A 13,284-nucleotide genomic window follows, 5' to 3' on the forward strand; every position below is an offset into this window, starting at 1 on the left:
TATCACGAAGACACACAGTAGTCATGATAATTTAGGACAGAAAATATAAAAAAAAGATTTGATTTTTTTAACACAAAACTCGATCGATATAAAAAAAATTATAAGTATTAACAATCAAATTCACTCCAACTTTTTTCCCTAAATCTGGTCAATGAAAGTGTTACTTTTATTCGGACAAAAATCTCTTTGGCTTGTTTCAAGGGCTTCTAGCCTAACCGAACAAAGAATTAGGGAACCAAAACGATACGTCGAAATTCGTTCGGATGGATTTTTATTTTTAATACACGATTTTCATTATAACAAAACTTTTAAAATCTTCAAAATATCAGATCCATATGCGTATTATCATATTCAATTTTTTTCAAATAATTTTTGAAATCGTCACATAGATTTGAATTTTCATGAATGGCCATCATCAAAAGCAACAGCTCGATCTTTTCGCCTTTTGGCATTCGTTCGGAGGTCACGAGCCATGTCGACGTCGGGTGGGGCCCGCTCGTAACGCGCAATCCACGCCGTCCATCGCCGGCCGATCGGAGCCCGCCGCGAGATCTCCAACGCCCGAAGCCGAGGGAAGGCGCGAACGGCGCTAGGGGCGAACACGTCAGCAGATTTCCGGGAAAACAAAATGATAAAATAAAGAATCATTTTTAAAAAAAATTTGTTTAAACAAATAATAATCGCAACGCAATCTATCTCTCCCATCCGCGTCCTTCCCACCACCACCACCACCAGTCCACTCCCTCCCTCCAAGCCTCGCCGGAAACCACCGCCCCGCCGGTGGCTCCGCCTCCCTCTCCGGTCACCGATGGCGGCCTTGGTTCCGGTCCTCTCCCCGGCTCCGTCCGCTGCTCCGTCGAGGATCCGCGCCTCGATTCCTCACTCCGCGAGGCCGAATTCCGCCTCTCCTCCTCCTCCTTCTTTTGCTTCTGCTGCTGCTGCTGCTTCTTGCTCGCCGTCCTGCTCGTGTTCCGTTTCGGCTTCCGTACGCAGGTGGGGGCGGCGGAGGGCGCTCGGCAATGGCGGCTTGTCCGCGCGCGCGTGCTCGACCTCGTTTTTCATCGGGAGAGTCGGGCTGCAGAAGCGAGAAGGCAATGTCTCGCTGCTCTCTTTCGGGAACAAGCAGCAGGTGATCTCCGAAGCCGACGGGACCGATTCGTCTCAGGTCTTGTCCGCGATGCTTCCGTTCGTCGTCGCCGCCACGGCGGTCGCCGCTCTTGCTCAGCCGGCGACTTTCACTTGGTAATTGGTCTTTTCTTTTCTTTAATCCGTTCGCGCGAGGAACTTTCGGGAGACCACCGCTTGACTTTTTCAGGTTCAGTTGCTTTGCATTTGAAGACGTTTCGAACCTAGGGAACAGTCGTCGTCCTGCTCTTCTGTGCAGTATCTGAACTTTCGAATATATGATATTTATACATGCGTCTCCTCGTCTCACCACAATAAACAAATGCGTCTCATGGGTTATCATATGAAAACCGCATTTACACCAACACATATGTATCGTTCGCTATCCATTATAAAATTCACTGAAAATCTTAAAAATCGAATTTTTACTGGGGACTATTAAGTTTGTATTCGCAAGTTTGTGGAGACATAACTGATTCCCACTCTGGTTCGTCACGTCTCTCTATGATAATTTCATACATGATACAATTTGTCAGACGAGGAGGTTGAGTTACTGTAAAGATCTGGTTTTTGGATGAGTTTGATAAAAGGTGCATTCGAACCAGTTGTTTAATGCCTGTTCTTCTTAATTGATTTATTGTATGCTTTATCAGTTCATAGTGTGCTAAATTTGGTGGTATTGTATCTGTTTCTTGCAGTTAACCATCACTAGCCGTGCTTCTTAATTTCAGACCATGGATAATAACATGAAGTTTCTACAGGGTATCCAAGGAGTTGTACGCCCCCGCTCTTGGCGGAATCATGTTGTCGATAGGAATCAGGCTCTCGATCGATGATTTTGCTCTTGTTTTTAAAAGGTGATTGTATTTTGATTAGCTTCAGATGCATTCTCTATTAGCTCTTTTTGCAACTTTGGTGGAAGTCGTGATTTCATCTGGTTCCTTTATTTATTGCAGACCTTTACCACTATCTATCGGGTTCGTCGCTCAGTATGTTCTGAAACCGGTCCTCGGGGTGTTAGTTGCCCAGGCATTTGGGATGTCTCACATGTTTTATGCTGGTTTTGTCCTCACAGCTTGTGTAGCGGGGGCTCAGCTATCTAGCTATGCGAGTTTCTTGAGTAAGGGCGATGTGGCCTTGAGCATTCTGCTCACCAGCTGCACCACCATTGCATCGGTTCTTGTTACACCTATCTTAACTGGCCTTCTGATTGGATCAGTTGTACCAGTTGATGCGGTTGCCATGTCCAAGTCAATATTGCAGGTAAGAGATGCTTGGGAGTGGTGAGTATCTGTAATTTACATCGATTATTTCTTTCTTGCCCGCAAACTTGATTGGAGATTTTTCCTTTGCGTATCAGGTTGTTCTTGTCCCTGTAACTCTTGGCCTGCTGCTCAACACGTACGCAAAACCGGTCGTTTCTATTCTTCAACCAGTGATGCCGTTAGTTGCTATGGTTTGCACTTCATTGTGTATTGGGAGCCCTCTAGCAATTAACCGGAGCCAGATTTTGTCTAGAGAGGGTTTGCACCTGGTTCTTCCAGTGTTGACATTCCATGCGGTGGCTTTCACTTTAGGATACTGGATCTCCAAACTTCCAGCTCTGGGGTAATTTGCACCCGCCTATTCTGCTTTCTGTACAGTGAAAAAAGAAAAGGAGTAGTTGTATTTATTAGCTAATCAGAGAGCTGTTGACATTGAGTTGAGTCTTTAGGAGCGTGGACCGGTTCATGTAGTATATATGCCACCTTTTTTTCCGTTCTTAATACCCCTGAATATCTGGAGCTAAGGTCGATGATATAGAAGAAACAGGTGTGTCCACTGCGCTTTATTGTAGCTTTGTTACCATGTTATCACTTGGAGGAATTTTGAGATTTGTCTGGGGGCTTTTATGTCTGAAAGAATCAAGCGCATTACTTTTTGCGAGAAAGAGATTTCTCTTTAGAATTCAGTTATCTGTGTGGCTCAGCTACTTCATTGTAACTTGAATGTGGCAACCATTAAAGACTAGATCAAGAAGTTTACCAGAAAAACAACAACAAATTCTTGTGGGGCTTGATCTCTTTGTTGGGATTGGGGGTGAAACCTTGAAATTAAAAATTCATTGACTATGAGAATTAATGTAGTAGTCACGCAGTAGGACCTCCGAAGACCCACGAATAGGAAGCCTCGTGCAGTGGTATGACAGTTCTGTGTGAGTTGTTCTTGTCTATAAACATTTTCTTTTGTCAATGGGCAGAGATTTTCATCTGACTTTGCATGTTTAATGTATATTTGACTTGTGATTAATTAGTTTACACACGCCTTGCCATACTGTCTGCAAGTAACATCAAGAGCTGGATCAGCAGAAACTAGCCTACATGAATAGTCCTAAGAGTTTATAGTTTAGTCCTGCATGGAATATAGGCAGAGTTTAATGATAGAGATGAGGGCTTTTGGATAGATTTATTTCCTATATATCCATTTTTTTCTTCATCGATCAACTGCCTGAGACTTGTCCTCTTTATTTCCTTGTAGGCAAGAAGAAGAAGTCGGGCGGACAATATCTTTATGCACAGGAATGCAGAGTTCCACTCTCGCCGGCCTTCTTGCATCCCAGTTTCTTGGCAGCAGTCAGGCCGTCCCACCGGCATGTTCAGTAGTTGCCATGGCTATCATGGGACTGTGCCTTGCCTCTTTCTGGGGCCGTGGTTCACGGATTAGGGACCTACCATCATTAGTTGATCCACGAGTTGGTTCTTCCGTGGAGTTGCAATAATAGCAGAAAAAAAATCTTGCGAAGATCATATCAGCATATCTGGCACAGTGCAACTTGGTGAAGATACTGATGGGTCACGGCCTGGAAATATGTAATTAACATGAGGAATGCCAAAGATGTGCCTGTACCTTCTTGAGTGTACCGAGTTCAGGTGCAAATACTTTGTACAGCTCAGCAACCAATAGCTAGCAAAGAGAGTTATAGATTTAGAGGAGGATGATTTTGTCAACATGCACGTTGGGATTACTTGTTATACACAGGAGGTATGCATCTCGTTAAATCGAGCACATGCCGGCGGAGCTCAATATAGCCTCTCTCTCTCTCAAACTTTTCTTGTTATAGGAGTGATTGACTCCAAGGTGGGTAGGTTCTAGACTTCAAACTTGAAACCTACCTTGTTAGAATCGATTTTCAATATTTGGAACTTGAAATCTACTCTGCTTGTCCCAGAACCAACTTTCTTTGTCTAATACAGTTCTGAGGTGTACCTGGAAACTGGTTTCTTTTCTTCTTTTTTTAATTTTGATTCAAAACAAATAATAGTTACATCAAAATAATATGAATAACAAAATGACTCAAAATAAAATATCGATACAAAACATACAGAAATATGAAGCAATAGAAAGTTAAGCTCGTTTAAGAAAGATAAATCATATTTTCCAGCTTCAAACGGTTTTCTGGCGAGGGGTGGGTTTAGCACCTAAAATCTAGAACTTACCTGCGCAGTACCAGTTCAAAATATCTATAACTGGGAATTAGATTTCTTTCCACTGGAACCGGGAAATGGACCTGTTTTCATGGCCGGTTCCCTGGTAAAACCGGACGAGTTGCATAGCCAATATGGGGTTCTTTGTTTAGCTAAAACTTCATGCCAAATCAAACATATATCGTGGCAGGCTTGCTACGTTTTCACTCTGCTCTAGCGGCCAGAAACTCCATCTGTCTCGCACACGTGAGCTTGAGTATGTAGCAGTTCTTTGGGGGTTGTTATTATGCCTTTCCCGTTCTTCCAATTTTAGAAACGAAACTGCAATGAGTACCCAGGTCCATTCATGCAGCTCAGACATGAGCTGCAACAGAAGGACGTTGCTTTGGGTATATTCTTTCAGAAGTACCGATGACGAAGTTTGCCAAATTTGTTTGGTTCTCGTCGTTTGCGGCTGACATTTTCCTTGTCCATTTGAATTTGTTATTTACATGTAAAAGCTATGGCGCACAGGCTCCTTCCCATCTTTACAACTCAAGATATTTCACCCCGGGGCTCCGTTAATGTTTTGTACTCTTCTTATTGTTCCCCACATGATCAATGTGATGTGATGGGGCGTTGAGCTTCAGGTAACTGTCCCACAATGGTGACGGACGCTGACGTTCTCGTCTCCTTCCCCGAACCATTGAGCTCTTGAGTGCTCTCTTCTGGTCCCTCCTTGCTAGTCGACGAATTTCTGCCTTTTTTCCGAGATTGGACGCGTCGAGTGCTGCCCTGTAAGAGGCTTGTTTGGGATCTTTATGGTCTGCTCGGCATGGAGACTTACAGATTTCACCGTAAAGAAAAGAGGAGTTTTGCTTGCATCAAACTGATAAAAAAAACCTGAATATCTGTCTACCACCGCCGTCGCAAATAAATGGTTGAAAAGGCCAAAAGCAATGCAAAAGATTCTAGGTTATACAATCATGTATTTAAACAGGAAAGCTTCATGTATAGATAAGATTATACAAAATTGAATTTTGGTGTACGCTATGTACTCCACATCCTAAGATGCAATACACTGATCTCTGCAATCAACAACACAGAAAACCATATACAAATCGAAAGCCATAACAGCCAGAACCTCACAAACTTTGTAGAACGGTCATAGTTAAATGCTCCCGCACTCGGTAGAAGACTCAGAGCCAGAGTCATCCATTGTTGAATTCGAGGTTGTATCTAGCTGGCTTCCGGTCTCGCAATCGGAAGTCGCGGACGGTCTTTCTTCAACGGGTTGATTCAAGAACCAATGCATGATACTTGCAGTTAACGTCAACATCATCTTCTGGTTCACCTGATAATATTACAGGTCGATTAGCAATTAGTATGGAGATAACTAAGACAGAAATGAGAGGAGAGGAGTTGAATTTTGATGTACAAGTGCAGTCTGAAACTGCATAAAGTTATGACCCGCTTCTGTCTTCACACAGTTGTTTGCGTGCAACGGTTCATATACCTCCTAGCCAATCTATTAATAGATTAGGAACCTAAGAGATCGTACAATGCAAAGACCTTGATGACTGGGTTCAATCGGAACCATATTCAAGAGCATAATATGGGCCACGACAACGAGATTGTTCTTTGGAAGCAATATCCACTGGCAGTGGAATTAAATTTGATCTGCCATTTAATAGTAAGACATGGTAGTATTGCGTAGAGTAGCACCTAAAATGTTTTGCGAGCACTGGACATGGAAGGTAGACTCTGAGTAGAGGACATAACCCACCAATCATACACATTACTAAATAGAACTACTAATCCGTACCTCAGTTATATCTTCTGGAAGAAGAAATATCGAGCATCCCAGTTTCCTCGCGATGCTTATGATGTAGGTAGCATTCATCTTTTTCTCTTCATCTACATTTGTCCAATAAACACAGGTAAATTAGGTCAAGATTAGACACTTTTAAATGATGATGATGATAATAAAGATCAGAAAGCAAAGAAGATGGAAGAAAAGATAAGAGAACCACAAATTCTGGATTGTCAAGAATTTGCTTCATTGGACAAGGCTATCTATGTATTTACCCCTAAGAAAGTATGAATGGGGATATTCATGGAACTAATGAACGATTACCTATGATTAACAACGTAGATTTGCAAAACCAATGTGGTAAAGTGATTGGTCCTCTATATGCTCCTAAGCAATAGAAAGGACATAGACAGAGGAACATAGTAGACTTGGTGGACTGACATATGCGCTTAGAAAGGCAGTTATTATACACAATACTTGGTGCATGTAGCAAATTACCACCACACTCCACATTGGCTTGGAATTTAAGTCCTTCAAATTTTAGTCGGCAAAGTTATGCTGATGAGAGAATTTATATCAGCTCGGTCTTGGTTTTACCTAGAAATTTCATTTGCTTTTGTATCATATGTACTTAGAAAATGCAGAGTGACTGTAAGTTGTTCTGACCATCTAACTTTAAATCATTCCAAAAGCTCGCTGCATCTTGAACTGTCAGACACTAACCTAGTTTAGCCAGCATTTTTATTTTTATTTTTGTCGAAAAAATAATCGTATGTAAAGTATCTGGACAAAAAATTAAAGAAAACAGATCCTAGAAGTAAACTCACCCGTTACTCCTCTTGTAACCAGACTCCAGTTCACAGCTCTTGGCTGCACAGCACTTAAAAGATCCAGGAAAAATATGCCATCAGACAAACTCCGATCCTGCAATGAAGAAGCGATTAAGGAATTACACTCCCATATATAACTTGGACATTGAATGACAATGGAGACACCATGCAGAGTGCGCTAATCTCTTACAAGGAAAATCTTTTCCTAATTATTTTCCAAAAATAAATTGAAAAAATGCTTCTTACCTATCTTCCTAGAGATTGATAAGAGATTTTTATTGGAAATTAAGTGGGCAACCAAATCAGGAGATTATAATAAGAACTTCACATAGTTGTCAATAAATGCAGTCTATCAACGGCTACCATTTTGGGTTAGAACTTAAAAGTAGGAAACACAAACTAGCACTCCATTGCAACACTCGCACAGGATGATATATACTATGAAGCTTGGTAATTGATCACCCATTAATTGTATACATCGATCTTGTCAGGATGACATCTAAAGACCTAAACGTGTGTACTTTCAACTCTAGGACCAGCAAGATCATTCCTCAAAAGCAAATGATCGAATATGGAGAAAAGTTGTTAGAATGTAGAGTACCTTAAAACTATCCATCCGGCTCTTACTTCCCGTGTTCCTCACTTTGGTGTTGGCCCATTCTAGGATATCAGCATCAGTGATCTCCTTCCCATTAGAACGAAATCTCAAATTCTTTAGAAGTTGTAGGATGTTGTATCGCATCAGTTGCCACAAATAAGCTGAAAGAAGAAAAGATAACCTTCTGAACTTAACATTATGATTTGCAAAATGCTTCGAAAATATATAGTAGAGTACTTGATCAAGTTAATTTAGTGGAGAGATCGAGAACACACCCAATATTAATTTCTTATTCCCCTGAACTATATCGTTGCCAGCAACATTAACCAAGGAAAACTTCAACTGTTTTCCTAATTTGACAACTTGGTTACAGTTTTCTACTTTCTTGAATGGCATTTTTATTGGGGGCTTATTTGCATGCTTCCAGTTGACAATTCCTGGTGATACTTTCTCCAGTGTTTCCAACAATACCCACCTGCAGAGGAAAATCAAATTCACTTGATCTCTGGATATAATTGAAGTTTTCCACTCCATTAAAAAGCAAGACCACACACACACACACACACACACTCATTTCAGAAAATGTCCAGTCAAAATTGACTACATCACAAATTCTAGCTAGTACACCATGCTTCATTTGACAAATTATAAGGTCAACCAGAAGCAGTATTCTTAACAAGCAGAACTTCCACATTGAGGGTAGGGGGTTCTGCAAATTACAAATATGCTGTCCTTTCGGAAACGTCAATTAAATATAAAAACAATATTTACCCATTTCGAAGATCTTCAAAGACGTTGTCAATGTATGTTGAATTTCCAAAACTGTTTATCCAAAAGCGAAATGCTCTTTCTTCTCTAGATACTTGGGTGTCCTCTGGAGAAGTTTCAAGAAAAGAAATCTGTTTTGTCTGGGTTGACAGTCCATTCCTGCAGGTCAGAGAAACAACTTTAACATGCAATGATCTTCTCGCAGCAAAAGAGAGGAGCAGAACTTTGAATTGCAATTTTCAATAGATAGAAAACTGTTGCTAATAAAGAATGATTGACTCTTGTTACGAAGCTTTTAAATTTTTAATGGCAAGGTCCAATGGACTTGTGTCCTTACTGCGACTGATACACGTCGTAAACTTCTGCATGCTCAAAACCTTTAATAGATGACAATATCCTTACAGAAAATAGAGTAAATCAGTGGAAAAAATGTGATCAGGTCCATTTCACATCAATATCCCATGAAGAAGTCGAATGCATTATTGTGAGACTGTAAAACATACAACTTGGGTACTCTCTATGTTCCTTTCTATCGGCACTGCATTATGTGGAGAAGCAATATATTTCATTACTAAAGCTAAGTCATATATACCTGCTATAATATTAAAAAACGTATGCTTCATGAAGCTTCAAAACTTCATTTAGCTCATATTTACATGAAAACTTGTTGGAAAATATTTTTCCGATTAGGTTTTCCCTGAGAACCCATTGGTATCAATTTACTTTACATTTCAATCTTCTTGCTTCCAAATGAAGGAGGATGACCACTCTTGACAGTCCAACAAAGACAAACCATATCAGCAGAAGCTCATAAATCTGAAGGCCTACTCTTACCTATGTTGGAAAATATGTGCAACAAAAGCGAGATTGAGATTCGGAGAACCTTCAACAATATCTTTTGCAGTAAGGTATCTCTTGCAACCCATCCTATCTGCATGCTGAAGAACTAAATTTGCTCTTTCTAGAGGACTTTTTACTGTGAATACAGACGAATCAGAGTGCTCCGGAGCAAGAACTTTTAAGAGGTGAGCATAGGCCTCAGCATCCTACAGCCAAGACATACAATACAATCAACAACAGCATCATCTTAACAGATAACACTGAAATGGAAGTGACTGAGAATATCGCAGCATCCATCAGGAAAAAACAAAAAAGAAAAAAAGGAAAGAAAACAGCTACATTCAAAATGAGAAGATGAGATTGTGGAACACAGATATGTCCAAGGTTATATTTGGTAAAAAGCCAGGCACAACAAATTCTGCAGAATTTAGGCTTTAGCTTCGACTTGTCCTCACATACCTTTACATCAGAAGAGAAATTTGTTACTATTTTCTCGTAATTTGCTTTCTTCAACTGAAAATTCATCCACCTCAACAAGATTTTCTCTGGTGGTAGACTCATCAACTCTTCCACATCCTGTTGTAATTCAAGTTGGAAGGCATTGCATATAAGACAACAATTAAATATAGAGATAGAATGTGAACTACTTGCTGAGCAGCAAATTATACCTTACTATCTTCGACCAACTCCACCAACTGAGGTGTTTTCTTCAAGTTGAGATCAGCCAATAATTGTATCTGGAGAAAGTTTTCATGTTCATAATTACTGAGCAAATATATGAACTCAAAAAACTTTTTACGCAGCATGTGCATTTAGAGGATCATATTGGCGATCTTACCTTTATGATTTGTGAAATCACACCAAGGACAAGATGGCGCTGAACATAGAAACGAGAATTGTCAATTTATGCTGAACTCAGAGAGAGCTGGATGCCCAAGCTAACTTCATCAACTCAAACAAATACGTAGCTCTTATATGTAAGAAAAGGCAAGCATGCATACCCTTCCTTCAATGAAGTCTTGAGTGCCTATATTTACGACGGTACATCCAATAGCCTTGGCAGAATTTAGGCAAAGTGTGTGATTTTCATTTCTTTCCCAGGGATTGAGCAATCTCTTAGTATTGATGGCGCGCTCATCTATTGTCCCAGGAACTGCCACATTGATAAGCTTGCTGCAGTAGAGGAAGTGGTTCCAATATCAAAATTGCAAGCATAAAACCAGTAAGCAAAGCAGAGTCGGAGGGCACCGCTATAATTACCAAAGAAGAACGCCATCCTTTGCAATCTCAAAGAGATCATTGGTTGAAGGTTCTATAGGCAGATACTTCTTCAAGAATTCATCTTCCTTGAGGTAATTATTAATATGCGCGACATAAGATGCCTTCTCAGACTCGCTTATTGTGTGGAGCAGCGTGGTAGTAGCGGCCTTCAGGAACGCAGATGAACTTTTTGCGCCACTACCCCTTCTGTCAGTCGCATGTGCTTGCAGTTTCGAGTAGACCTGAAATCAAAGAAGACATCGTCATCAACTGTAAATCCCATATAGCACCCCTGCAGAGAAGATTATAAGAATTAAATCTTGCAATTTTGAACTCAAACACAGCACTGTTTTGTGGACCAATTTTTGCAGAGCCTTGATGATCTTCAGGAATCAAATGTGCCCATTTATTCCAAAATCTGGTGAAATTCTTGGATCAAATTGCCAGCAAAGTTTAAGTAGTATGTAGCTCCTCGACTTCGAAAGCCGCGAGAAAGGCCTTGCGGCCTTTCGGATAGATCGACTTTGCATTCTCTGGCAATTTTCTCATCAATCAAATAGTGCAGCAACCCAAAACATTGAGCAGAAACTTCATTCATGATACTAGCAATCAGTCGATCAACGTGAAAAGCAAAACATCCAGCTCAAGTTTACCAAGGATTCAAATGAAAGAGTAACGAGAATGTTAGATTCAAGATGAAGCACAATTGTTGTCGCGAATTCGCGAGCAACGAAAGCTGAGAACTTGCTTACCCTGAGAAAGAGCTCGAAATCCACCTCGTCCTGCATGTTCTGATACAAGTCCTGAATGAAAGCTTCCCTCTCGTCCTCGGTCAGGCTCTCTCCGACCACTTTCAATCTCGACATCTTGGAAGGCAAGTCCCCGAGCGTGAGCTTCCCGCTCTCCCTCCTCATGCTCATGAACTGCACCCGATCAAGCCGTCGTCATCACAACCACGAACCGTTCCGATTCCAAACGAAAAGGCTCGAGAGCACAAAAAAAAAAAACGGAGCTGAAAACGCAGGTCATCGGAAGAAGAAGAAGAAGCAACGGGGAAAAAACCGGCAGCGAAGGGATCGGCATTGGAGAGAAGGGGTGGGGGGGACGGAAAACTCACGTGCGTCTTCAAGCTGCGGAGCTCGACCTGAGTGAACTGGTTCTGGAGCCACGGATCGGACACCAGGATGCCGACGTAGCCAGACATGTTCCGATGGCTGGCGCGGCGGAGGAGGAGCTGTACGACGGCGATGGAGAGGGGGCCTCCGGCGAAGGGAAGAGGAGCGCGGGTGCGTGCTCCGATCGCGACACGCGCGCGCGCACGATCTCTTCTCTCTGGGAGATTGAGCCGTCTCTTGTGATCTATCTCGATCTCTATATCGCCTTCTTCCTTCTGCTTCTCCTTCTGCTTCTGCTTCTGCTTCTTGTTCTTGGTGTGGGGTGGTGAGGTTGAGGTGAAGTGAAAGAAGGAGAGGAGGAGAGGAAGGGGAGAGAGAGAGAGGGAGGCCCAACAAACTTGGGACGGGTGCAGAGCTGTCAAAGCGTTCAAAGTTGGGGCTCTCTCTCTCTCGCGAATTCAAATTACTCTCTCTCTGTCTCTCTCTGCTTCCACTTGGGGATTCTGTGAATGGACTAATCTGCCCTCCTTTGGATTCTCCTGATTCTGGAACTAATTACGGATTAAGCAGGGCTTACATCATTTTCAGTAAGGAATTCGTACTTAAGAAAAATCTAACAAGTTTGGCTATTGCCTTGCCAAAATGTAATTATGACTTCCGATGTCGCCTTAATAAGTAATTTTAAATGTTTCTAGGAGCCGCAGTTGGTTCGCAATATCGACGGGAAAGTACCCCTCTCGAGTAATTAATGAGTTAGGGGATTCGTAATTGACCGAAGCAAATGCGTAAAAATCGTATCGACGTGCAAGAAAAACTTTCGGATAGGCAAAAAAGAAAAAAAAATACGCTAATTTAGTGACTCGTGCATCATAATTAGCAAAATGACACTATTGTTTCGAAAAGCAAGTGCGATTAAAATAAAAGTTTCTGGCATTATTATCATTCGCAAAGAAAGCACGGGGAAAATCCGTTAGGGGCAAAAGTGGGAAAACGGAGGGGGAGGGGGGAGGATGATACGAGGGCAAAATCACAAATGATGAGGCCCACGTGAGAAAGTATGCGGTGCCTTTTTTAAAAGCGATTCAGCGTTCTTCATTACATAACGGCTATCATGCTGACGCTCTCTCTCTCTCTCTCTCTCTCTCTCTCTCTCTCTCTCTCTCTCGCTCTCTCTCTCTCTCTCTCACGGCTTGGTTCTGTTCTGTGCTAATTTTTTATTTAATTTTTGGGAAATTTTGTAAATTTGAAATTAAGTCGAATTGAACCTCGAGCTTAACACACGTGAGGCTTATTTAAAAAAAGTAAAAAAAATTATCATAAATTTCGGGGAAATGGTAAAGACAAAAAAATAGAGCGAACGGTTTTAGATATCGATATTAAATTTGAAGATTGTGAAATTCCAGTGTTTCGGTCCGAACAAAAGTCAAAGTGTGAATTCCGCGAAATTTATAGAAAGTCGAAAGTTAAAATAAAAAGTCATTCCAAGCATGTT

General features: G+C 41.4%; 2 protein-coding genes across 2 annotated transcripts; one reads left to right on the forward strand and one right to left on the reverse strand.

Annotated features, from left to right (window-relative positions):
- Positions 1-666: 666 nt before the first annotated feature.
- LOC115690513 (probable sodium/metabolite cotransporter BASS3, chloroplastic) lies at positions 667-4,390 on the forward strand. Its single transcript, XM_030616870.2, has 5 exons — positions 667-1,242; positions 1,887-1,982; positions 2,082-2,388; positions 2,486-2,733; positions 3,643-4,390. Exons 1-5 carry the CDS (start codon positions 809-811, stop codon positions 3,881-3,883), a joined length of 1,326 nt encoding a protein of 441 aa, XP_030472730.1. The 5' UTR covers positions 667-808; the 3' UTR covers positions 3,884-4,390.
- Positions 4,391-5,537: 1,147 nt separating this feature from the next.
- LOC115690512 (fimbrin-2) lies at positions 5,538-11,953 on the reverse strand. Its single transcript, XM_030616867.2, has 14 exons — positions 11,795-11,953; positions 11,430-11,600; positions 10,678-10,919; positions 10,419-10,590; positions 10,256-10,294; positions 10,086-10,154; positions 9,877-9,993; positions 9,412-9,623; positions 8,581-8,736; positions 8,085-8,284; positions 7,813-7,970; positions 7,209-7,305; positions 6,394-6,485; positions 5,538-5,922 (listed from the first exon to the last, which is right to left on the reverse strand). Exons 1-14 carry the CDS (start codon positions 11,879-11,881, stop codon positions 5,740-5,742), a joined length of 1,995 nt encoding a protein of 664 aa, XP_030472727.1. The 5' UTR covers positions 11,882-11,953; the 3' UTR covers positions 5,538-5,739.
- Between the last annotated feature and the right edge of the window lie 1,331 nt (positions 11,954-13,284).

Source organism: Syzygium oleosum, unplaced genomic scaffold (assembly GCF_021117445.2).
Source record: "Syzygium oleosum isolate NSW1041296 unplaced genomic scaffold, Sole_v2.1 Sole_v2.09, whole genome shotgun sequence".
Lineage (NCBI taxonomy): Eukaryota > Viridiplantae > Streptophyta > Magnoliopsida > Myrtales > Myrtaceae > Syzygium > Syzygium oleosum.

Excerpts from the sequence above, each read along its gene's own strand:
- LOC115690513 (XM_030616870.2), top strand. The coding sequence starts at position 809 with ATGGCGGCCTTGGTTCCGGTCCTCTCCCCGGCTCCGTCCGCTGCTCCG. Across the intron at positions 1,243-1,886 it reads CAGCCGGCGACTTTCACTTG|GGTATCCAAGGAGTTGTACG; the intron begins GTAATTGGTCTT and ends AAGTTTCTACAG. Across the intron at positions 2,734-3,642 it reads TCCAAACTTCCAGCTCTGGG|GCAAGAAGAAGAAGTCGGGC; the intron begins GTAATTTGCACC and ends ATTTCCTTGTAG.
- LOC115690512 (XM_030616867.2), bottom strand. The coding sequence starts at position 11,881 with ATGTCTGGCTACGTCGGCATCCTGGTGTCCGATCCGTGGCTCCAGAAC. Across the intron at positions 10,295-10,418 it reads AAGACTTCATTGAAGGAAGG|CGCCATCTTGTCCTTGGTGT; the intron begins GTATGCATGCTT and ends TTCTATGTTCAG. Across the intron at positions 10,155-10,255 it reads TGATTTCACAAATCATAAAG|ATACAATTATTGGCTGATCT; the intron begins GTAAGATCGCCA and ends AACTTTCTCCAG.